The sequence below is a fragment of the Aquila chrysaetos genome, chromosome 22, assembly GCF_900496995.4.
Source record: "Aquila chrysaetos chrysaetos chromosome 22, bAquChr1.4, whole genome shotgun sequence".
Classification (NCBI taxonomy): domain Eukaryota; kingdom Metazoa; phylum Chordata; class Aves; order Accipitriformes; family Accipitridae; genus Aquila; species Aquila chrysaetos.
Window position 1 is genome coordinate 1910628 of NC_044025.1, and position 22680 is coordinate 1933307.

A 22680-nucleotide genomic window follows, 5' to 3' on the forward strand; every position below is an offset into this window, starting at 1 on the left:
GCTACTTGCTTCAGACGTTGTCCAAAATAGCTTTAATGATTTATTTGACAGTGTCTTTCGTGTCTCACAGGATTATGTGGTAGTGCACATGTAAGATTGTCCTCAAGTTCTCCAGAGATCCTTGACAGATCCTGGATATCTCTAGAGCCGTTATTTGAAGGAACCAAATTTCTCTGTTGGATCCTGATTACTTTTTTCATCCTTTCTGTCCCTGACCTGTGGTTGCGTTATGTGATTATGAAAAATCTAGGCAGGACAGTCGTTCTGAGTCAATGCCCAAGAGACGAAAAGCTTCATATTTCAGTAGGAAGGTGCCTTCTCTTGTAGAATATATAGGTCCCTATGGCTGTATGTGTGCCTCCTGCATTCGAGATTGGATTTTTTGAGTTTTCTGCTATTCCTTGTGATCCTGGGCTGGGCTGTGACATCTTCCATCCCCTCTTGCTGTCTGTGGCAAGACTATGGAAATTAGTGAATGTCATATCCCTTCTTTTATGTCCTTCACATTCTTCCTGCTCTGAACCTACTGGATGGAGAAAATCCTGTCATTTTTCTTAATCTTTATTGTTTCTTCCATTTGGAAGCCCTACCCAACATGATCCTCTCCCTGTGCTATCATGAGTGCACATCTCAGGGAGGTGACCCTCCTCTAAATTTGCTGATTTACTGGGCAATACTGCAGACACCACAAGCTTGGAGAATATGCTGAAAGTTAGCCCAAAACTCACCTTGCTTTTTGGAACCACTCTTCCCTGTTCACTAGGCTTCATCAGCTCCACAGCAAACTTTGAGACTTTTCTTACAGGAACCAACTGCAAACACATGGGAGCATCTAATTTTTATGTAAGAACTATAAATGAGCTTATACAGGGAAGATGACTTCTACTATCCCAGGGAAAGGAGGATTTCCCAGTCTCCCAGACCAGGGAGACCAAGCAATCTCATGTATCTCCTCCAGTCCGGGGCAGGAACACTTTTGACCACCATTTCATCTCAGCAGGCTGGGTCGTAGCTCTCACTTGACCGGACATGCACTCCTGCAGCCTTAGTGACATTAAAACAGGGAACTCTTCACATTCACAAGGTGGCTGCAAGGTGAGATATAGGTTACTGCCACTCAGTCTGCACAGGACTTAGTTTTTTTGCATTTACCTGGCAATGGTTGCAAATGCCCATGCAAATGGTCATGCACAGCTATTCTTATCTGGACCAAATCTAAACACCCCTTCTTTGGTATAAAGTCTCTTTTCCAAAGAGTAGTTTATGTCATCCTCAAGCTTTTCATGGGTTCAACTCAAGTTTGCTAAAGCTTTCAGAATTAGACCCACAACAGGAACAAGAGTGTAGGTACCTTCTTCATTTGTACTATGTTGCTCTCCAGAGAGGACATTTCCTCAGAATGAGGGGTTGGCTGAAGCTCCTTCAGACTCTTCTTTTGTATTTTCTGTAACATTTTAAAATATGCATTAGAACAGGGCTTGAGATCTGGTGTCCTGCCTTTGGACAGGTGCTCTGGAGCAATTGCAGATGGTCCATGTGACATCCATGGGGGAGAGCCAGCAGATGAGTTATGAGCATTTCTGTTGATGAACCTGTTAACCACAGCCAGCACTCCGTGTGTTTTGTTAGCGAGAGTGCCAAAATAGGCAGCTTCCCTCCTCTCTGTCTTGGTTTGCTCATCCCTGTCCCTGTGCCATGTGCTCTGTTGTGCCAACACAGCTGTTTGTCTGGCTGCATGGCGAACTGGATTGGGGAGCTGATCAGGCTGAAGTTTTGCTGGATCACTTTTTTTTTGCCATATTGCTCTTCAGTCAGAGCAATTTTCCTAACCTGACTACTCTGTGGCTCCACAAAGAGCTGAAGTTGCAGAAAGCAGGGATTTTGCAGAAGGGCAGTGAGCAGCCAGATGAGGTCGGCATTCAGGTTTAGAATACGTCTAAACCAGAAAAAGCAACCAAGTGTAAAAGCAGTAGACAACTAGGATCCCTCAGCAGTCCCAGACTGTTTGTTGTTTTCAAAGACCTGCTTCCTTAGAAAGCACCTTTTGAAGTAATTTGACATGCCATTTCCAGCTCCTGTGTGATCTCACTCAGTTATTTCCCCTTTATCTGCCTCTGAATGCTCCTGAATGTCTCTATAAACCTTCCTGCTTGGCAGTACCTCTTCCCATGTAAAGGGACCTGCATTAGTGTGGGATTTAAACTTAATGCTGGAGAAGCTTATGAAGCCTCCCATTTGAGCTTCTTGAGGACTTCACACTGCATTTTCTTTCTCATAAAAATAGCATGTGCCTGAGTTTGAAGGATCGGTCAGGTGTAGATCCCTCAGGTGGAAAATCCCTCTCGTAGGCATGAGAGAGAGGATAAGGGATTCATTCCTGTCCCCGGTGAAATCAATGTGAGCTTTGCTACTGAGACAGGTCAAATGTCAGTCTCAGTTGTTCGCTCTTCCCCAGGATTTTATCCTTTGTGCTCTCACTATTAATGAATCTCTCTTCCTGTCTCCTTCCCACAAGCTCTCATCCATCCTGATTTGAAGTCACCTCCATTAAGTGGTTGTAACGCTAGCTCTTTGCTTTACTTGCAGAGAGGACACTCCATAAATCTAACATTAGTCATGGCATCTGGTGAGAGATACCAAGGATAGGCTGCTTTGACTCAGAGGTTATCTAACCGTATCAGCCCCTGCGTTTGCCTTTCCTTTCAGGGAGCTGAGGTTCCCCTGCAGGATCCAAGGCTCATTTCATGTGAGCTGATGCAACCATGCAGCCTGCTCAGGGCCAGTGCCGACACAACAGCAGTGTAGAGAAGCCACGTGGTGGTCAGCTCCTTCTTCCCTGGGCAGTGTGGTTGGACCTGGGCTCCCTTTCCAACACCTCAGCCCTCTATCTGGTCTGAGCCAGACAAGAAGCTTTCAGCAAGCAGAAATGGGGGAAGCTTATGATGTGCTTCATGGCTGGCGGGCTCCATTTTCCCAGGCAGGCACATCTAGACAGGTCTCAGAGGCATGTAGTGACAAGTTGTCCATGTTTGTTGTTACTGGAAACCACAGTGGGATGGAGAAGGGGCTGTGCCTTTGCACCGGGTTCAAGGCTTCCCAGATAATCTCTGCAATGGGCTTCAGCCTCACTCCTCATGGGAGAGGAGAGCTGCGCCTCACTGATGGAAGAATTGGACTGCCCAGGGCCTGATGGATACGGAGTCCTACATGGGTGCTCCTTCCACTGCCGTATCACTAAAAACAAAGAGACAGATCTTGTTCTTGGGCTTTGAGGCCAACTGCTCCAGCACAGCTCATGTCTACTAGGCTAAACTCTTTCAGTCAGTGTTGCTTCATCCATCCTATCCGTTGGGAAGGGTTCCTCCACAGTGCTCATCCCCAGACTGTGCCAGGGCTCTTGTCTGGTCGAGAGCTGCTCTGAACCAGGCGAAAGCAGGCTAACGTCAAAATGAGCCGAACGATGAGGACAGTGCTCGTGGTGGGTCTTGGAGATGCTTAGATTTACACTCAGGACCCTTACTCCAGCGTAAGACTGGCATTATTGGGTTTAACTTACTTCACTTTTAAAATCATTTCACATAAACCAGCAAAAATGCTCTGAGTCAGGAATAAATCAGCTCAGATGGCCCATGTGTGAGAGGACGTGTGCCTCTGTTTTAGTCTATCTGTGCATATATACTTACTCAGATATAAAAGGTAAAACATTCTTACATGCATGGCCATAAACCCTCTGTACAAAAAACACTGGGAGTGGCTGGGGAAGGGATCCAGCAGAGAAGAGCAGGATGCTGGAGTACATGGGCACAAGTTCATAAAACCAGCAGTTCTCAATCAGTTATGTGTCTGTTTCTGTTTTAAAACAACCTTGCTTGGAAGTGAAATAACAAGGAGGCAGCGAGAGAAAGGAGGAGAGGCTTAGGATATGATCTTTGTTCAGGGATATGTCAGAACAGCATGTTGTGTTGTTTTATAGCTGCTGAGGAAAGAGAAGATGGAGTAGGGAATGTAAAATGACAGAGAGTGAGTAGATGTGATATTTGCCTGATGTATTTTGCTGGTAATTAGTATAATGCCAATTAGACATAAGTAATCTTTTTTTTTCTTCTTCAGCTGTATAAGTTATTGCTTGAAAATATGCCAACTAAAATCATGATATTAAACTTTGAGGGATATGGAGATCTCTGTTCCTTGAGGATCTCTAGATGAAATTACCCAGACAACAGGGATCTTGACAAAAGCAAGACTTATTATATCTAGAAAGAAAATGAATAAAAGCAAAAGAAATTGTGTATTCCGTGTCTAGCGTCTTGCTGCTTATTAGCCACACAGGAAGGGGCACCCACAGAGATGCAGATAAATCAGTGAGAGAAGGCAAATATCTTGCCTTTCCTGAAAACAATGCTGCTTCGATGTTATTGTTCACGCTATCAGTTTCCCTCAGCAGACAGAACCCTTCCCATGTTCAGGCAGTTCCCCGCTGCAGGTAAAACCTGCTGCCCACATGCATTTTATTTTTCATTCTCCAAGCGCTGTTGTCTCTGTTTGCTAACCCACATCATAAGACACAGGACTCGCCTTATTGTTTTGCCTTTTGGTCCCTTGGGACATAAACCTCCTTAATGATGATTAATGGCTTCTTTCAAAGGGTCAATTGCTGATCCTAGACCTCTCAAATCACAGGTCCTTTTGAGCTCTTTACCTGTCCGGTTCTGGGCTGCTCTTTCAAACAGGTACACCACTGCTTTGCTCGATGCTACACACATATTTTCTATTGCTATGGACTATGCATAAGGAGCAGACCTGCTATTACTGTCTTCTGCCTTTTGAAAAATAATCTGTAAAAATTGTGCCCTTGGACTGATTCTGGAAGTTTTCATACATCTCTGTTGGACCATGAAATCAAAATCTTCTCGCGATCATCCTGCTGTTCCCTTGTGCTGTGCTTTGGGGGTGACAGAGCTGGCAAATCCCCTTTGCCAATCTGCCTCTAATGCAAGGCAATGATGTATGCCCGTTGTCCTACCAGGATGTTAGGCAGCAGGTTTAATCCTTGCTCGTTCTTTAAAGCGTGTTTTATTCATTCTGCGCCTTTAGAACTGCCTCTGGCAGGTCTCCCTCGAGTGGTGCAAACTTTATTGCATCTAACCTCCAGCAGTCTGTAAACTGCAGCACCCAGGGGTAGCTAGAGGTTGATATTCCCTATCGGAAGCGATTATCCTTCTTTTTCCCACTCTCCCACAAGAGCGCCTTTCTGCCATCCTAATAACAAACATAGGGCAGAGCAGTATTTATCAGGATCTGGCTTTTTTTCCTGGGTCTTCCCAAACAAACCATAACCAGTCTGCCCCATTCCTAAACCTCCCCATTTTCATCAGCACACTGATATCCTCCTGTTCGCTCAGAGCTGCACCTTTAGCTAGCTGCATCGGTGTTGATACCTCCTATTTTTACATGAGGAGGTGACTTCTCTCTGGCCATGGCCATCAGCACTGCTAATCCTTTCAATGCCTTGGTGGGGAATCATGCCAGCAAGATGGCAAGTGGTTCAATTCAGAAATGTTAACCACCTGGATTGATTTCTTGGCATGTATTTTGGCTGCACCAGAGGAGGAAATGACCAGTGCATATGCTGCTTCTGCCATGTGCCAGCCACAAAATCTCTCCCCGTTTAGCTTCCACTGCAGATTTTCAACCTCTGAGTCTGTGGGTGTTTGAGGCATCAATAACATGCATTTTCAGCTGGGTTTATGGCATGTCTCTTCACTGCAGAGAAATGGGCTGGGTAGTTCAGAGGTTCAGGCTTTCCTGCGTGGGCTGCTCTTGATCTTCGAGCAATCAGCAGCCAGACACCCTCATTTGGTGTCAGATCATTCCTCCAAATTTTCATGACCATACCCCTGGCCCAGTGCTCACAAAACTGCTGTATGTTGGATTTCATGTGCATTTGGTTCTCTGTGGCCGGGTGTGGTATCTGGGTCTACGTGTGCATCCTCCATCAGCAGACAGACGTTTCCTCCTCAAGGCAGCCAAAGAGCATCAGCCCTGGATTTAGTGCCTGTCCCCTGGTCCTTCAAATATCCACTGCAAATTCTGGCAAGGATCTAGCCTCTTCCTCCTCAGTGTCTGCATTATGGTTCAGGCAACCAGCACATTTCTACAGTCAGAACAGACTGTAAGAAAGCTGAAATGAGAAGTGAAGGTGCTCACTTTACTCTTAAGCAGCCCAGGAAAGATCTGTGGAAAGCAAGCAGAGTATATGTGTGCAAATCCATACTGTCATTTCCTCTCCCAGTTTCCTTGGGGTTTGGCTTGACTCTTTACCAAGGGCTCTTCCTTCTCCCCTGCTCTGCTTCTCTCCGAGTGGTCTTGGTTTTCTTTGTTTCCAGACCCCCTTGTTGAGGCAAGCTGTTTTCATAAAGTCGTGATTTCTTTTGTCAGCTAAACACCTATATGACTTCAAAGGCCTTGAACAGTGCTTTGCGCTGTGGCTACTGGCCCCCCTGCAAGAATAATTTTCCCCGATTCATTGTCCTGCTAGTGAAAGATTATTAAATTGTTGATGGAGCTTAACAATGGTTTTGTTCAAAGGCAGACACACGTATGCCAGTTCTTTTCTCCTTGACACAAGAGCTTTAATACAAGCGTACAATGAAAGGCAGCCACCAAGGAGCAAACACAGTGTGCTCATAAAACCAGACCAGTATTCCTAAGTCCCTGTGCACATGAACTGGCGCACCTTGCAATGCACTCCTAGGCTGTGCATGTGGCTACCTGCTCACTCCCATCCGACACAAGCTTGTAGGTGAGGTGAGAAAACTGGTCTTGCTGAAAATTAATTTTAAAAAAATTAAAATATTGTGCATTAATTCTTGCTCATATGATTAGGACACTAGGAGGATTGAGGAACTAGCAGATGAGCAATGGTGGGAGAGGACCACCCTTTCCAGGAGCAGTCGAAGGACTGTACAGTGTTGGCATAAGGCTGAAACAATTGCTCTATTCCTCCCGCTCGGAGCATGCCAAGCACATGCATACATCTCCCAAGCAGGCTGTGCCTTCAGAGCAGCTTTTGGAACCTGCAATGAGGATCATTATATAGACTGCGCAGCCTCAGGCTGCTTGACATTTTTGTATTATACAGACTTATTTTCGATTGCTTATCACTTCAGCAGATTTCCAACACTAAAGCTTAAATTTTCCATGCTGGGTTTCCCTCAGGTTGATTTCTTTTCCTTTTTTTTCTTAAGTTTTAGCAGAGGTGTTCCAGCTGTTTTCTGAGAACAAGACATGCTGTCTCAGCCCTGCTAACAAACTGGTTATAAGAATTTCTTTTCAAGACCCATTAGCTTAACCATGCTTTGGAATAGAGGTGTGGAATTTGGCACGGAAGCTGTCAGCATCAGTTGGGGGTTGTTTGCCCCAAAATGGCTGAGTCTCGCATTGAATGTATGCCAGCACGCATCCCTGTGTAGCTAGGTCGGCACGCTGTTGTGTGGCCTTCAAACAACAGCATTTCTCAGGGCTTATGCATCCTTGCCCTCCCTCAGAGACCTGGTGGAGGATCTTGCTGCAGTTGCCGTTGCTTGATGGGCATCCCTCCTGGTGCTTGGTGGCATCCCTCCTGGACATGCCCCTTCCCCAGTACTCTGGGGGTCCCCAGTTTTCTTTGGGGTGCTGGGTACTGCATGGCATGGGTCATTCCTTGCCTGCGGGAGGATTGAGTGTGGCTTGCTCTGCTGCTGGGGCATGTGGCATGCATGGGCTCTGGTGTCAGGGTGCATCTGAGCGTGCCTTGCTGGGAGGGCTGCTTTGGGGCAGGGTGGGGGGTCCAGGGTCCTGCTCCTGCTGGGGGATGGAGCTAGCCTGTAGTGCCTCCCAGCCTGCCTGTGGAGGAGTCAGCTTTCTTGGCTCACCCCCAGGCTGACACTGCCGAGTTCCATCCAGAGCTGAGAGGACCCTGCGTGCCCCCACGCACAGCACCGCAGCTGGCAGACTGGCACTGGGGCTGGGGCTTGGTCCCCCGCTGCCCTCCCAGTCCCCAGGCTGCCAGCACAAAGGGACTCTTCCTTTACCTTCTTCCCCCTTTTATTGTCCTTCCTGGGGCATGTTCCCTGCCCTTCTCCTGCTCCTTCCCTGGCAAACTGGTAAAGGCTGCCTCAAGCTCCAGTGCCCTCCCTGATTAGCTGCTGCCAGGAAGGGAAGCACGACTGCAGCTTTAATTAAATGATAAGGGCAGAGCCCCGGAAGTGGGGAGATAAGTGCAGCGGTGTCTGCCACCACACTTGCCCAGGCTCTTTCTAATTAGCTTTGAGAAGCTCTAGAGAGGAAGATTAACCCTTGGAGGGAGGCTGGCTGGAGCGGTGGGCTGCAGCAGACGGAGGGTGCTGAGGCTGGCCCCAGGGATGGGAGGCTGCAATTTGCCTGGAAGCGTATATGGGGTGTGGGCTGGAGGGGACCCCTCCGTCCACTGCCCCCCCCCCCCGAGACCCCTGCCTGAGCAGAGGGGCTGGATCAGAGGGGATTAGACCCCTGCCTTTCACAGGCTCAGGCACAAGGTAAAGCTCAAGGATTAGCTGCTCAGGTTCCTTCTGTAAGAAGCATTTGCTGCTTTAACACATCCTATGACTGGCAGCTGTGGGGTGGCCTGGGGCATGTGGGTTGCTGCGCTTGCCCTTGCTGCTGCCCCAAGGCTTTCAGCACAAGCAGACAAGTGTCCCCAGCCTCTGGAGCAGTGGCAGGAGCACAGGGCACAATCCTCCTGCAGGAGCCATGGGACAGGTCTCCAGTCCCCTCCAGAAGCCGTGATGTGTCTCAGTGATGCTCTGAGTGAGGAGGAGGGAGATGGGGTAAGGGGACCGCTGTATGTCAGCAACCCATAATAATATGGACCAGGAGCTCCCCAGGACCCGGTGCCACAAGGGCCGCAACCTCAGCTCTCCTGCCATTCACCCAGATGCAGCAGACCCCGGCTGGAGAGCGTGTTGCACCGGAGAGCTGGGCAGCGGCACCTCAGCTGTAGGCACCCCGTAGCTAGGTCGGTGGGTAGCCAGAGCTCTCCCTGGCATGGGTGGCACCGCTCCTGGCCCTGGTGGCCTGGCCCCTTCTGGTCACCCCCCCATCCCATCAGCAGGCAGCACACCGGTACCAGGGCATGCCAGGAGGCTCTGGACCACGCATCCATGTGTCTGCGGGGAGCCCCAGCTGGACAGAGGGACAGGTCAGCCCCACAGACCGGGCTGGGACCCCCACCGGGAGGGTCTGGGGGGAATCCTATGCATGGGAGGCATGGCAAAGGCAAGGTGGGAATGTGGAAGGAGCAATTTTGTAGGTATTTGGGTAGCAGGAATGCGCATACGAGGCATGCATGAGCTGTCAGCCCCTGGGGATAGCAGGTGGTGTTCCTCTGCTTATTTGCATAACCATCATTAGCCCTTGCGAGAGAGGACTCAAAAGCCAGAAGAGCCCTGTGCTCTGACCTTCCCCTCCTCCTTGGGCAGAGGGGGAAGAAGGGCGGCTGCTCTGCTGCCCACAACTTCTTGTCAAGACCTTTGTGCACTTCTGAAGGTACTACAGGAGTTGTTACTCACCCGGGCTGGTTATTGCAGGAGCATATAATGAGACCGGGAAGATGGTTTGGTTATTGCATGGTTTGGTTTGGTTATTGCGTGACTCCTCGACCTTTCTGGTGGTTATTTGTTGAATGTCTGTAGGTGTCATGAGAAGTTCTTGGTTGGCCAGAGGACAGTGTTTGGATATTGTAGTAACCAGGATTTCATTTTGGAGCTAGACTTGTTACTGTGCTTTCTACAACATGGGTGAAGTGGATTGCCCAGTAATGCTCATTACCTGACTTCGTTTTCAGTTGCTTGAAGTTTTGGCAAAATTTAACTGCGAAGATATAATTTTTCATAATGGACATAGGCCACTTACCAAATATTTTGAAAAGTGGCAGTGAAATCTGTCCAGATATTTCACTTCCAAAAGGACGTAGGAAAGGAAATTGCTAGTTTTTTCTCAATAGTAAAGCAATCCCCCTATCTTCCAGCCCCATGCTTTAGAGAAGTAATTTTCTGTGATCTCTTGACCCTTTTATTGTACCTTCCCCAATTTCAGCAGCCTGTGGGGTAGAGTCTCACTGGCAAAGCCTCTTCTTCCTGAAAAGCCTGATATCTCCCAGGTGGTTCTGTCCTCTCCCCCAGAGGCACAAAGGGACCCCAGGGAAAATATTTTCCACCAGAGTGTAATTCTGGTCTGCACCATGAAGCAGATTTTCATGAAGCGAATTAAGACTGCATGGACAATCCTAATTTTGGCATTTCCTAACCTTTGAACCCTGTAATCCTATTAAGGTAGTTCTTAACATAATTATTCAGTAATTTAATGTAATAATTCTGCTTTTTATAGTCCAGCGAAAGTTGAAGCCCCACTGTGCCAGGGTAGGAGATCATGTAAGAGGCACCACAAGCACAAAATCTGTTACAGGGGGATTGAATTTGTTTTGCTGGGTATCACAGGGATTGCAGTGAAGCTGGGGGGCAGATGGTGCTTTTGGGAGCCCTGCAGGTGCCATAGTCTGTCGCTGAGCCCTGCGAGCCCTGCCTGGTCCTTGCAGGAACACGGCCAGTGTCCAGAGCCATCCATCTGGGTGCTCCTGCCGCTGGCGCAGGGTACGGATCACCTCCCGTTGCTGTGGCGATGTGGCCGTGGGATGCCTGCGCTTCCCAGCCAGCCTGCCACTGTCGCACAGCTAGCTGCCTGCAGTTTACAGGCATAACGGCGGTGGGGAGGTGGTCCCTCAAGCTCCAGTTACGGCAAGCAAGGGAAGAACATGTCCTCTGGGAGCCTGGGCTCAGGCCCTCGCTGCCGACAAAGTGGTTTAGCACTACCTGTGCTGGTGAGGCTGAGGCTGGTGGGTGCATCTGTCCACATTAATTACGTGCTGGTTCTGCTGTGATACCCTTGGCAGGATCTGGGAAGTCATTTGCTTCGGTGCTGCAGTTAGTGTGTGCTGTTGTAATATACTCCAGAGGCCGTGGTTTGATCCGCGCATGCATCTGGGGGCTGACAGGCCATTAACTTTGGAGCAAGCTGTCTGTACTGGTGTTTAGATACTATTGTTTAGCATGAGGGGAGAGATGCTCAGTGCTGTAGGGTCTGGGCGAGATGGCTGTGCGCGTTATATCTCTTGACTTTGGTGCCTAGGAGAAATCCATCTGTGTGCTGGCATCGGTCTGAGGATCTTGCTCGGTATTTATTGTAAAAGCAAGTGTTGCTCGTTATTGCCCTGAGAGCTGTAGGTGTGGCGTTGAACTGCAGTAACCACCTTTATGGGCAGTGTCGGGTCGGTCTCAGATACCAGAAGCCATCTGTCTGCGTGCTGTAGTGACGGTGTTAAGTTTGGAAAGCCATCTGTCTGGGTGTTGTAGTGCTAGAATTGGTCCCCGAAGCCGTCTGTCTGGGTGTTGTAGTGCTAGGAATGGTCCTGCAAACCGTCTGCCTGGGTGTTGTAGGGCTGATGTTAGCTCAGTCTAGGAAAAATAGGGACTGACGTGGACTGCGGGGAGCTCTCCGCTTGTGCTTTCAGCTTCCGATATTTCTGTACTCATTGATCTCTGGAGCATTGCTGTGGAAATGGGCAGCAGTCCAGCAGCCTTCCCCAAGGGCTGGAAAGTGAAATTGGTGTTGTGCTTGTACTGTTCTGGAGGTAGAGGGCTCTGGTCACGTCCACATGTGATGTGGGAATCAGGGGCCAGAAAGGAGACGGACTGAGGAGTTGCAGAAGGCGAGCTTGCTGCTCTGGTCCCCTGCGTCCAGCGGCAGGCCATTCCCTGCTGGGGATAACGCACTGGCCATGCCCACCTCATTTGGGGACCTTGAAGGGGGACCTGGTGTCAGGGCTTTGCAAAGGAGGTAATAGCTCTGCAGCTACCTACAGCACAGCTCCTCTCTCCCAAAAACCCTTGAAAGGGGGAAGATGTTGGAAAGGAGCCACTGAGCTCCTGTACGCCAAAGGAAGCTCACGCTGAGCTGGCCAGGTAGGGACGGGCTGTTGAGTATCTCTTGCTGCCGACGTGGGGAGACTCCTCCAGGCTACTGGGTCGGGCGTGCTGCTGCAGGGCAAAGGCACAGAGAGGGGTAAGTCAAGGGGCGGGATAGTGCAAGGCACTCATTCCAGCAGTGCCAGGATGCAAAGACATGAAGAATAGAATAGAATAGAATAGAATAGAATAGAATAGAATAGAATAGAATAGAATATCAAAGTAATGGGGCTGCTGGTATAAGAGAACTGGATGTTGGGGCACACTATCCAAATAGCTGTATTATTAGGGTATAGTGAAGAGGGAACAGACCATGAAGCAATGGTGCCTGGAGGAAGCAGCACTGCAGGGGAGTGGTATCTGGAGGGAACAGTGCTGTAAAACATGGTACCTGGAGAAAATGGCACCATTAGAGCAGCAGTGCCTGGAGGGAAGACAGCAGCGGGGGGAGGCAATACCTGAAGGGAGCAGCAGCACAGAACATGGCACCTGGAGGACGTGGCACCATGGGGGACCAGTACCTGTAGGCAGCAGCGCTATGGGGGAATGGTGCTTCCCGGGAACGGCGCTGTGGGGGAATGGCACCTGTAGAGAGCAACGCTGCGGGAGAGTGGTACCTTCAGTAACCACGCCGTGGGGGACAGTACCTGTAGGGAACAGCACTGTAGGGGAACGATACCTGTAGGTAGTCGCGCTGTAGGGGAGTGGTACCTATAGAGAACAGTGGTGTGGGAGAATGGTACCTGTCAGCGGTACCGCGGTAGGGGAGTGGTGCCTGTAGGGAACAGTGCTGTAGGCAAGGGTACCTATAGGTGTGAGCACTCCAGGGAGTGGTACCCGGAGGGAGCGGTGGTACAGGAGAACAGCACCAGTAAGCTATGGTGGAATAGTGGAATGGTGCCTACTCTCAGGAGCTGTGCTGTGGGAATGGAGTTGCTGGGAAGAGCAGCACCAGGGAGGCTGTTTCTATTGCATCGATGCTGTAGGGGCAGGCAGGGAGGACAGTGCTGCTGGGATATGATGTCATGGGAGGTCACTGCTGAAAGGGATGTCCCAGGAGTGCTCTGCAGAGCCCTGAGGGCTTGGTGTGGGAGAAGGGGTGTTTCCAGGTGTCCACACCAGGGCAATAGAGCTGGTAAAGCTGCCTGTACTGGAAACACTGCATCCTTCCCTGGCTGAAAGACAGCCATTTTGAAAGAAATACCTTGCACCCCAGCCCTCAATCTGCAGCGTGGGTTATGCTCCACCCTTCTACCCCCTGACCAACGCTAGAAGAGGCACAGTGCTTTTGGGATCTGCACAGGGGTAGCTGGTTGAAATTAGTGGCTGATTTTCTCCATGCCACCAGGTAGGGAAGATGAGTCTTTCTGATCTAACGCTTCAGAAAAGCATCCTGCTTTGCCTCCAAGCTGCTCTCCCCCCACTGTCATATTCCCTGTTTCTACATACCACTAAACCTCTCCAGTCCCTCCTAGCATGCTGCGCTTCCCTCCTCCTCCCTTCCGGGCTTCTCTGCATCCTCTGCTGTGCTCTGCTGTGTCACATCCCCACAGTCCCACTGTCTTCCCTCCCAGAGCTGCTCTACTGTATCCCCTCACCCGCAAGATCTGGCCTCCTGTGCTGCATCATCCCTGCTCACCCAGCACTGCACACCACGCATTCGGTGCTGATGTCTGACGCAAATGGAAGACAGGGAGAACCAAACCAGACTGCGGACGTTGCAGATGGTGCCAAAAAAAAAAAGTGGTTGAGGCTGGCTCTCAGCCTCTGCTTGAAACTACCTGGCTTGAAGTGGGCGAGTGAACCTCTGCACATCTAATGCAGGAGGTGGAAGTGCCTGCTGAATGAGGCTGCCTGCTTTTGTCTCCTGTCAGTACTCAAGTGCACTGTTGAAATCCCCCACTAAGAGCAATAATACTATTAGAAGAGCCCTTGCAAGTGGCTGCACCAGGATGTGTTCCTGCCCTGCATGGGGATATAGAGAGAGAAATAATTAGCGGCACAAATATGTGCCTCTTCCCGGAGGAGACAGCCTGGCACAGTCTCCTTCACAAAGAGCAGAGGTGCCCTGGATGTCAGGAGACGAGAACAGCCACTCCAGCATCGAGAACAGAGCCGCAGCTCGAGAGAGCTTCCCCTCCTCCAGCCAGAACGAGGGACCAGGGTGCATCTCTCAATGCTTCTCGGTGTAAAGCCCCAACCGTGCCCCCTTTTCATCTGAAAAGTTCAAAGGGATGCAACTTTTACTACCCCGGATCCACTCCTATGCAATGTGCCGAGGCAGAGCAGCCCCGAGGCAGCTAACAAGAGGATGCCAGGGAAATGCAAAGCTATGGAAAGGGGGGAGCTAGAAGACTGTGAGGACTGGGAATGCCCAAGCAACTACACAACCCTCCTGGCTGTGAAGTACAGCCTTCTGGCATGGAAATGCTAATAACAGGATGGGCCAGCCCTCAAAAGGAGCGCAGTGAAAGGGCAAAGCTCAGAAAAACACAGCAGCTGCACAGACATAGGTTTTACTTTGCATGGCCAGGATGCGGTGGAGGAATGAGATGCTGGAGAGGGCACAGCCGTCTTCTTCATCACCAGGAAACTTTGTCAGGTTTCAGGGGTTCAGAGTCACAAAACTGCATTCCTGGGGTGGAGAAGGGATCTGAAATCCTGAGTACACTTTGTAAGGTGAAGTGGGCACCTCAACCCCAAGGTGAGGTTTGGGCTCTGCCTTCTCACCACGCTGCAGGGCATCCCGAATCAGCACTTTGTGGGCAAAATTTCCACCAGTGTTTACTCCCAAAGAAAGACTTCTGCTTGTCTGCAGTGGCACATCGAAGTCTCTGAACCACCAGCATGTGCTGAGAATTAGGCCGTAGGGTCATGTTTGCTCTAAATCACAGCTATTCAGGAATTACACCCTGCCCCGTTCCGGGGCTCTTAAAGCGGAGCGGGTTGTGCTCATGGAACATAATACGCTCCTTTAGTGGCAGAGCTCTGATGCCAGCATCTCACTGCAAGTGAGACAACATTGGAAAAAGACTTTAGTGCCAGAAACAGACAATGGGAAAACCAGAATAAAAGACCCTGAACACAGCGTTCCTGCTTGATCCTGCGATTTCTGAGCTGCCATTGGCACGAGGAAATCACCATAGCTTTGTTCACTGGAGAGGTAGCTTTTATTTTTGTCCTGCCAGCACCCTCCGTTGACTCAGCAAAGCACCTTCTGTCAGAGCAAGAAGTGATGGCACTCATCCACTCCCCACCCCAGGACCGCGCAGCACCAAGGCATTTCTGGAAGTGGAAATGATGATGAGCCATCCCATTTGTCCAGTAGAAAAGTAGATGAGAGAGACAGCAATATTGCCTCTCGAACAGAAGAAGTGAAAGACAATGTAACACGACCTCAAACTGACCAAGCCGGTGGCCACCGGGGCATCCTGTTGTCCTGAGAGGAAGACCTGGTGGATCATCTAGGACACAAGCTCCAGTCTGTGCTTTGACTTGCACAGAGTAGAGATGAAAACTCAGCTGTCTTGCCTGCGGTTTCGTATCTTGCTTTCTACCTGTAGCTAGGAGAAAGAAATGAGGCAACTTTCCACATGCTCAGGAAATAGGACAGTTGGTCTGTGGCCAGCCCTGAGACTGACCCCAAAGACATGCACTGGCAAGCTATGCTCTCACACTGGCCTGTGTGGGCATCTTGTCCCCTGCGATGCTTGGGCTTCTGCTTTTGCGCCCTGCAGCGTGAGCATGGCTGTCCCCTGCGCACGAGTTCATTGGAGTGTGCCTGTTTGCGGTGCGTGAGCACGTCGGCGCACATTCGGCTCGGCTGTATCCATGTGACGCACAGCCCCGTTCCCTCTGCACACAGGGGCTCGGGCTGCCACTAGCCGGGTGGCTTCAAGCTTTGCCTCAGGTTCCTGTGTGAGTCCTGCAAGGGCCAGTGGGCTCCAGAGAGGCTAGTGTAAGGCTGGAGAAACTAGTGAGGCATCAGCAGTGGTGGCCAAGCAGCCTCAAGGAGGCTGGAGCAGGGCCAGGAGAGGCCAAGGGACTCCTGAAGGCAGTGGGTACCAGAGGGATGCTGTGGGGCTCGGTGCGATGTGACGGGGAGGGCTGGCAGAGGCTGAAGGGTCCAGGAGGATTCTGAGGGTGGGTGTGGAGGCTGGGGGCTGTGCAATGATGTGACCCTCTCGTCCTTTTTCTGCTCCTCATTAGAGTCCCCTGAGCGGAGCAGGCTGTGAAGGGGGTCTGCGCTGAGGTATGTCCTTATGGCTTCTGCCAGGATATCACAGCTTACATGTGTGCCAGGGGACGGGACACAGGAGGTGGCTCCCAGCACGGGGAGCAGTGTGGGTGCCAGAGCCTCTGCAGGAACCAGGGGGAAAAACTGGGGGGCCTCAGCCCCCAGAGGAGCTGAGAATTTGGGATACAGTCACTGGGGGTTGGTTTTAAGGCAAGATATGCTCACGCACTGGTTTGCTGCTAACTTTTCCCCTTCTTCCATGCCCATCTCTTTAGCTCTCACTTATGAACCTTGTCAACTATTGCCGGCATTGTATGCAGCCTTCTTCTGCAGAGACCTTCCTCACATCCTGGGGTTGCCTCTGTGTGAAAGCTGTGCCAGGGTGACTTGGGGACGCCTGTGTCCGAGAGCCCCAAACAGGTGGCAGGAGGGATGTGCTGATGAGGGCAGAGCCCCCAGCATGGTGTGAATGGCTCCGGTTTGCTTCTTCCCAGGGCTGAGGGAGTGCCAGCTGGTCTCTCCTTTTTTGTGAGGAGGGGATTATGTGTACCAGTGTGTATCTGGTGGGAAGGGCCATGCCCTGAGCTGGTGAAAGCCCCGTATGTCTCAGGTCCCCAGAGCTCCTTAGTATCTCCCTCCATCAGTCTGCAGGGCTGTTTGTCAGCAATGCAGTGGAGTGGGCTCCTGGGTGGAGAGATGGAGGGGACTTCTGTGAACCAGAAGGGACGTCTGCAAGTCAGAGCAGTCTCAAGGTCATGAGCAGCAACCCCCTTTCATGCCAGCATCAGCACCAGGCTTGATCTGCCAGCAGGTGCTTGTGGTAGTGGGCAGTGATGTGTCCCAGGCGGTGGCAGGGGGCTATGTTGTGCCCCAGGTTGGGGTAGATGGCAAGGAACGGATTGTGTCTGGGATGGCTCTTGGAGGGACATGCTCCTCTGCATGGAAATGCCAAGTTTCAGCCTCTGAAGACTTGTGACGGGTCCTCCCTGTGTAAAGGACATATGGCCAAGGCTCAAGAAGGCCTTGTAGTGTCTGGGGTAGAGGGTGGCTGGTATGTGAGGACACCAGACCATGAACTGGTGTAGCTGGTGATCAGAGTTCCCCGGCTATGCCAGGAGCAGGTAGCTATTGATGCCCTCAGATCCCTGTCTCTCTCAGGGGCAGGTGTTTGGTGCACAGAGAGGCTTGGGCGCTCCTGCGGCAGGGACTCGTGAGTATCAGATAGGTCCAGCCTCTCTGGGGGCAGACGTGGGTTTGCCCATGTATGCTTTGCTGCGCTTGGGGATTTCAGGCTCCGTGGGAGACCAGACGATGTCTGAGGACATCGGGCTGGGCTTGGGGCTCCTGCTGATGGGTGCTTGGGGAGGCTTGCAGGTGGCCTGGCATGCCTGATGGTGAGCAGGGCAGGGCTGCCCAAGGATGGTGCTCAGAAAATATGGTCGTGTACCTCAGGGCAGCGAAGAGCCTGCCTGTGTTTAGGGCAGTTCCCTGTCCCTGTCCGGTGAAGCTGTCAGTGGTGCCCAAAGGTGCTGGACCAAGGGAGTACCTGGAGCCTATCAGGGTCCAGGTGGTGCCCACAGCTGTGGGGTGATGAGTCTGGTGGCAGCCTGTCTCCTGCTGTGCAAATCCGGGCTGTGGAGCCCCTCCTGTGCAATGCTCGTCTCCAAAGGGGCTGAGCTCGGTGAGCTTTGCCCCGTGCTCTGCCTCCCATTTCTCTGCATGCACCTGCTGCACGGAGGGTGCTTGTCCAGGGGGAGCTGGGGCTGCGGGCTCGGACGGGAGGTGTCGGCTGCCAGGAGCCTTGGGTTCCCCTCCCAGCTCTGCCTTCGCTCCCTCGGTGGCCGTGGGTCCGGCTGTCCCCTCCCACCATGGGAGGGTGTGGGTAGGATGGAGATGTCCAGGCTCTGTTGCTTGTCCATGTGCTCCATCCTCACGTCCTGAGCCGGTGGTACCCGGGCGCGCGTAACGATGCTCTTGCTTGCTTCTCTGCAGATCTCCGGCCTCTGCCCGATGTAGCCATGACTGGGACCTGTACCCGGGAGTGCACAGAGTTCGGCCACTCCGATACTTGCTGGATGCCCGGCCAGTCCTCCCCCAGCCGCAGGCCCAAGAACGCCCTCAAACTCTCCACTTTTGTGCCTTACCAAGACAGAGGGAGTCAAGAGCAAGTCGGGAATGGCAGCCCCAGACTCTCAGAAGAGCGCAGCACCAAAATGGCCAACCTCCGCCTGCTCCCCACGTACAGTGCCTTCTCCAATAGTAGCCATGAGCCCTGCAAGGACTCTCCCATGGAGGAAATTCCTCTCACCCAGACCTCGGACTTCCAGCCAGCCACCACCCCCTCGTCCCAGACCACCAAGAGGGAGATATACCTGTGAGGCTGGGCGTGAGGGGCAGGGAGCAGAGGCGCTTCTGAGGCCAGTGTCCAGAGGAACATTTTAAACTTCAATGCTTTATCGCTCCGGCCGGTTCTCCAGGCAGTGGGCTCTGCGGACAGCAGGGCAGGGCAAGGCAGGGATGAGAGGAGCACCTTTTTAACCCATTGTTTCCTGGGGCCAGGGGTGGGTGGGAAGGATGAAAGCATCCGAAACCCAATTTCCGAGCACTTGCGGGTGCATGTCTCCGAACTGCTGCGTCGCCGGGGAGGGCTGGGCAGGCTCCTGGTGCGGAGGGCACGGCTGGGGAGAAGGGCTTACGTACCAAAGGTCCACGCAGAGCTGGTGGAGTTCCTGGGGCATAGGACGAGGGGTGTCCCCGCGCACAGGGAGTGAGCTGCCTGTCTCTTTGCTGTAGACTCCTGTAAATATGAATCTTAGGAATGACATTCAAGTCCTGCCTGATTGAAACTTTTTATTGTCCTTGAAACAAAAGACGTTTAAACAAAAACAAAAAAAGAAAAAAAAAAAAAAAAAGAAACCAGAAACAAACCACAGGGAGCAAGTTCCAGCTTTGAATGGTTTGCTGCGTGGAAGAGCCCGCGGGAGCGCAGTGTCCGGCCCACACTCATGTTCTATATTGTAAATAGAGATGTGACCAGTCCCTGAAACAGCAGCTGGGGAGCTGGAGGAAAGGGGCAGCGTCCTAGCCGGACTGTAGGGACTTTGCTATTTTTCAGCCTGGATCTCTTTCTGAACGTTGTCACTGTGCCCACAAGCTGCAGGGTCCCTAGGGACTGCCCGGTGCCATAGGTGGGGTCTGCTTTGGGGAGGGTTCCCTGGTGGTGGCCCTGCACCCAGCGGGTGGAGGAGGGATGGGGAAGCCCCCAGTCAAGGGTCTGGCTGGGTGCGGGGAAGCCCCCAGTCAAGGGACCGGCTGGGTCCGGAGAAGCCCTCAGTCCGACCCTGCTGGCAGGGAGGTCGTCATCGGCTGTGGCGTCTCAGCCCATCGCCTTGTGCCTCCTCCGGGGCAGGGGATGCCCATGAGGCCGGCTGTGCCATGCCTTCGACCTCCATCCCGTCCGCCTGTAAGCCACCATTGCCTTTGTGAGGAGGAGCTTTGTCTCAGGGTCACACTGGGGGCCACCAAGCCCCTGCCCGCTGGACTCCCGCTGCCCTTAGGCCACAGGGCCACTCTCACGGGATCCAGCTTTCTCTTCCATTGTCAAAGGTCGACCGGTCTCCCCGGCAGGTCCCCGCTGCCCTGGCATCCTCGGCTCCCTTGCAGGACACCCAACCGGGGCAATGCTGCGCACGCGGTGGGGACAGGACCCGCTCGCCCCTCGAGGGACTCCTCGGAGGGGGATGCCCGGGCGCTTTCCTGAGCCTGTCTGCTCCCTCAGGAGCTGGGGCACAGTCCTGTTTTGGGGGGCTCCACGTGCACCCCTGGCAGGAGGGGTCCAGGGGACTTGCGCCTCATTCCTGGGTAGCCCTTCCCGGTCCTCCCCCGCCAGGACGCGGGGAGGGGCTGTGCTGCACCGTTGTTCTTCCCGTACTCATGCGCGCATCGATCGTCTTCATCTCTGGGATCTTCCTTAGGGAGCGAGGCCGGTGGTAACTGCGGGACAGTTCCCCCAGCGGCTCATCTTCAGTCCACGTGGTCCATCACCACGGGGTCAGCGGATGGCTCTGCCACGCTTGACCGGCACGGTGATGCCGCAGGGACGGGGCACCCCAGCCGCTGCGGGTCAGAGACTGCCCTGCCATAGCTGTAGTGCCTGTCAGGGTGCAGTGCGCCGGGGAGCCCCCCCTGCCCAGCCTCCTCCTCCCCCCCCCACCGCCTCCAGCATCCCTCTCTGAGCAGCTCCTCTCCCTTTGCTTCGGTGGTGGTGGCAAGATGCAGCCAGCTTCCCGGTGCGGTTCCAGTTGACCTGAGGGGACGGGGTGCAAGCCGAGCCTGGGCGACGAGGGAAGGGCAGCAGAAGGCGCCTGCTGGCACCCGCTCCCTCGCGCCCCATCTCCGCTCCTCGCCTTCCCCGGGCGGCGCTGCGCCACGCTGCATCGCCCGCAGCCCCGGCACCTCAGGGTGCCACCCGGAGGAGGCAGGACCCTCCTCCCGACCTCCTGCTGCTGCTCCCCGCCGACCGGCCGGGGGTCCCTTGAGGCGGGCACGATGCTCCCGGTGGATGTCCGCCCGACTGTCCGGGCATCCCTGCTCTACCCTCGCCCACGGCGGCCGCCTGGCGGGGCCCACGTTCCCCTGGTCTGGCTGCCTGAGCAGGTCACACTCCTGAACTTGTTTTTATTGTAGCTCTGTAGTTTCAGGGCCAAACTGGGCAGAATGTGCAATTTGGCCGCGCTGGCCAGGATCTTTGACTCCACTGCCAACTCGACTGCTCATGCCTCCCCTCGGCTCAGGCAGTGGCAGTGTCCAGTGCCCCTCTTGGGGACCCCCCAGGAGAGCGACATAGCCACATCTGAGGGGTGCTTGTCCAAGACCAGCTTACCCCGGCCCCTCGCCTGCGGGTGGGCTCCCTACCTTCTGCTTAGGGTCACCAGAGGGACCCTGAAGCTTGAAGCCCTGTGGCTGAAGTTGCTGTCTTGTCTCCTGGAGGACCTGGCGATGTTCTCAGTGCAAGCATGGTGCAAGGGGTGGGGGGGGGGGGGGGGGAGTGCAGAGGGGGTCCCCGAGGGATGGGAGGAATGGGTGCTGGAGATGCGTGCCGTGTGTGGGGGGGGGTGAGTCTCGTGGAGGTGCACAGAGGGATGGTAGGGCTGGGTCTGTGGAGGGGAGCACAGTGGGGAGAGGGCATGGGTATCTGGGGGTGGAGAGGGGATGGGTGTCTGGGGGAGCATTGGGGGGGTGAGGGTGGGTCTGTGGGGATGAACAGAGGGGGCAGTGGGAGTGGGTCCTCGGTGGGGTGCGATGGGGCGGGAGGCTATGTGGGGTGCAGCGGGGATGGGTCCCTGGGGAGGAGAAAGCGCTGGACATCGGTTCTGGGAGACGGGGAGCTGGGGATTTGTCCCGGGGTGAAGTTGACAGTGTCACTGGGGATCAGTCCTAGGGGAGGGTGAAGAAGAGGTGCTGTCAGAAAGAAGCTCATTTGCACAATTATAAGCCAGAAGGATAAAGCCTCTGTGCACGTGGGAGGGGGGAAGCTCCCCACGGGCTCCAGTCTAGACAAGCACAGGGAAGAGGAGGGGGGTTCGACGCCTCTGCGGAGGGGTTCACTGTATCTCACACTGCACTAGGACAAGCCAGGGGTAAAACCAAAGGTGGGAGCCAGGGAGCAGGCGGGCTGCGTGGGAAGGATCTAAGCGACCCCTTTGTAGCTCTTCAGTGTTGGTTCTATTTATACGAGATTTCATTTCCTTGCTTGTGATGCCTTGTTTTTTGTACAGTTTTATGTACATGCAGGTGTAGCTTTTCTAAAGGAGAAATCCTATGGCAGAGTAAAGTACCCAACTATTTTTCAGATGGTGACCTATGTCTAAGGCAATGCCTCTTGCTAAGGTTGTATTGCTCTCAATGTGTGATGCATTTCCCTGTGCGGGGAAGGCTTTGGGCCTTGGGCTTGGTTTTCCCCGGGCGCTGTGAGCACAATTGATTCCCTTGTAATTCTTTCTGTTCAGAGCAGTGAGCATGACACTGTCGTGATCCCCTTTCCGTTCTCTCCTGTTCTGTTTGTTTGCTGAGCTGTCAGATGACCAACTCCATTGTAATTAGCCCTTCCTAAAGCTTTACAATAAAAGTGTGAAAACCTGGGTGCCTGTGCCTGACGGATTCTTCCCACGTGTCGCATCCTTGAGGGTAGCTCGGGGCACCCTCAGGGAAGAAAGCACATGGAGGCAGTGAAGAGCCTTGGTGGCTGTGGGGAGATACCTGCTCCTGCTGCCCTCCTCCAGGTGCAAGGAGCCCTGGCGTGGCTGCTCTTGTCTCCCTGCTCCTGTTTTCCAGCTTAAGGATGTTTCTGCACAGGTACGAGTAAGATAACCTCACAAAGCAGTTTGCCACAGACCAGTCTCCTTT

At 53.1% G+C, this 22680-nt stretch overlaps 1 protein-coding gene across 2 annotated transcripts in view; it reads left to right on the plus strand.

Annotated features, from left to right (window-relative positions):
• The window catches only part of PCDH1 (protocadherin 1), a 56795-nt gene extending 34380 nt beyond the window's left edge, over positions 1-22415 (plus strand). The window contains exons 5-6 of one of the 2 annotated variants that reach the window (XM_029997866.2): positions 16248-16290; positions 18268-18377. In XM_029997866.2, coding sequence (XP_029853726.1) covers positions 16248-16273 — 26 coding nt within the window. In that variant the 3' untranslated portion in view covers positions 16274-16290; positions 18268-18377. Of the gene's footprint in view, positions 1-16247; positions 16291-18267 lie in introns of both variants that reach the window. The other variant, XM_029997865.2, reaches the window with a different exon arrangement.
• Positions 22416-22680: the final 265 nt, after the last annotated feature.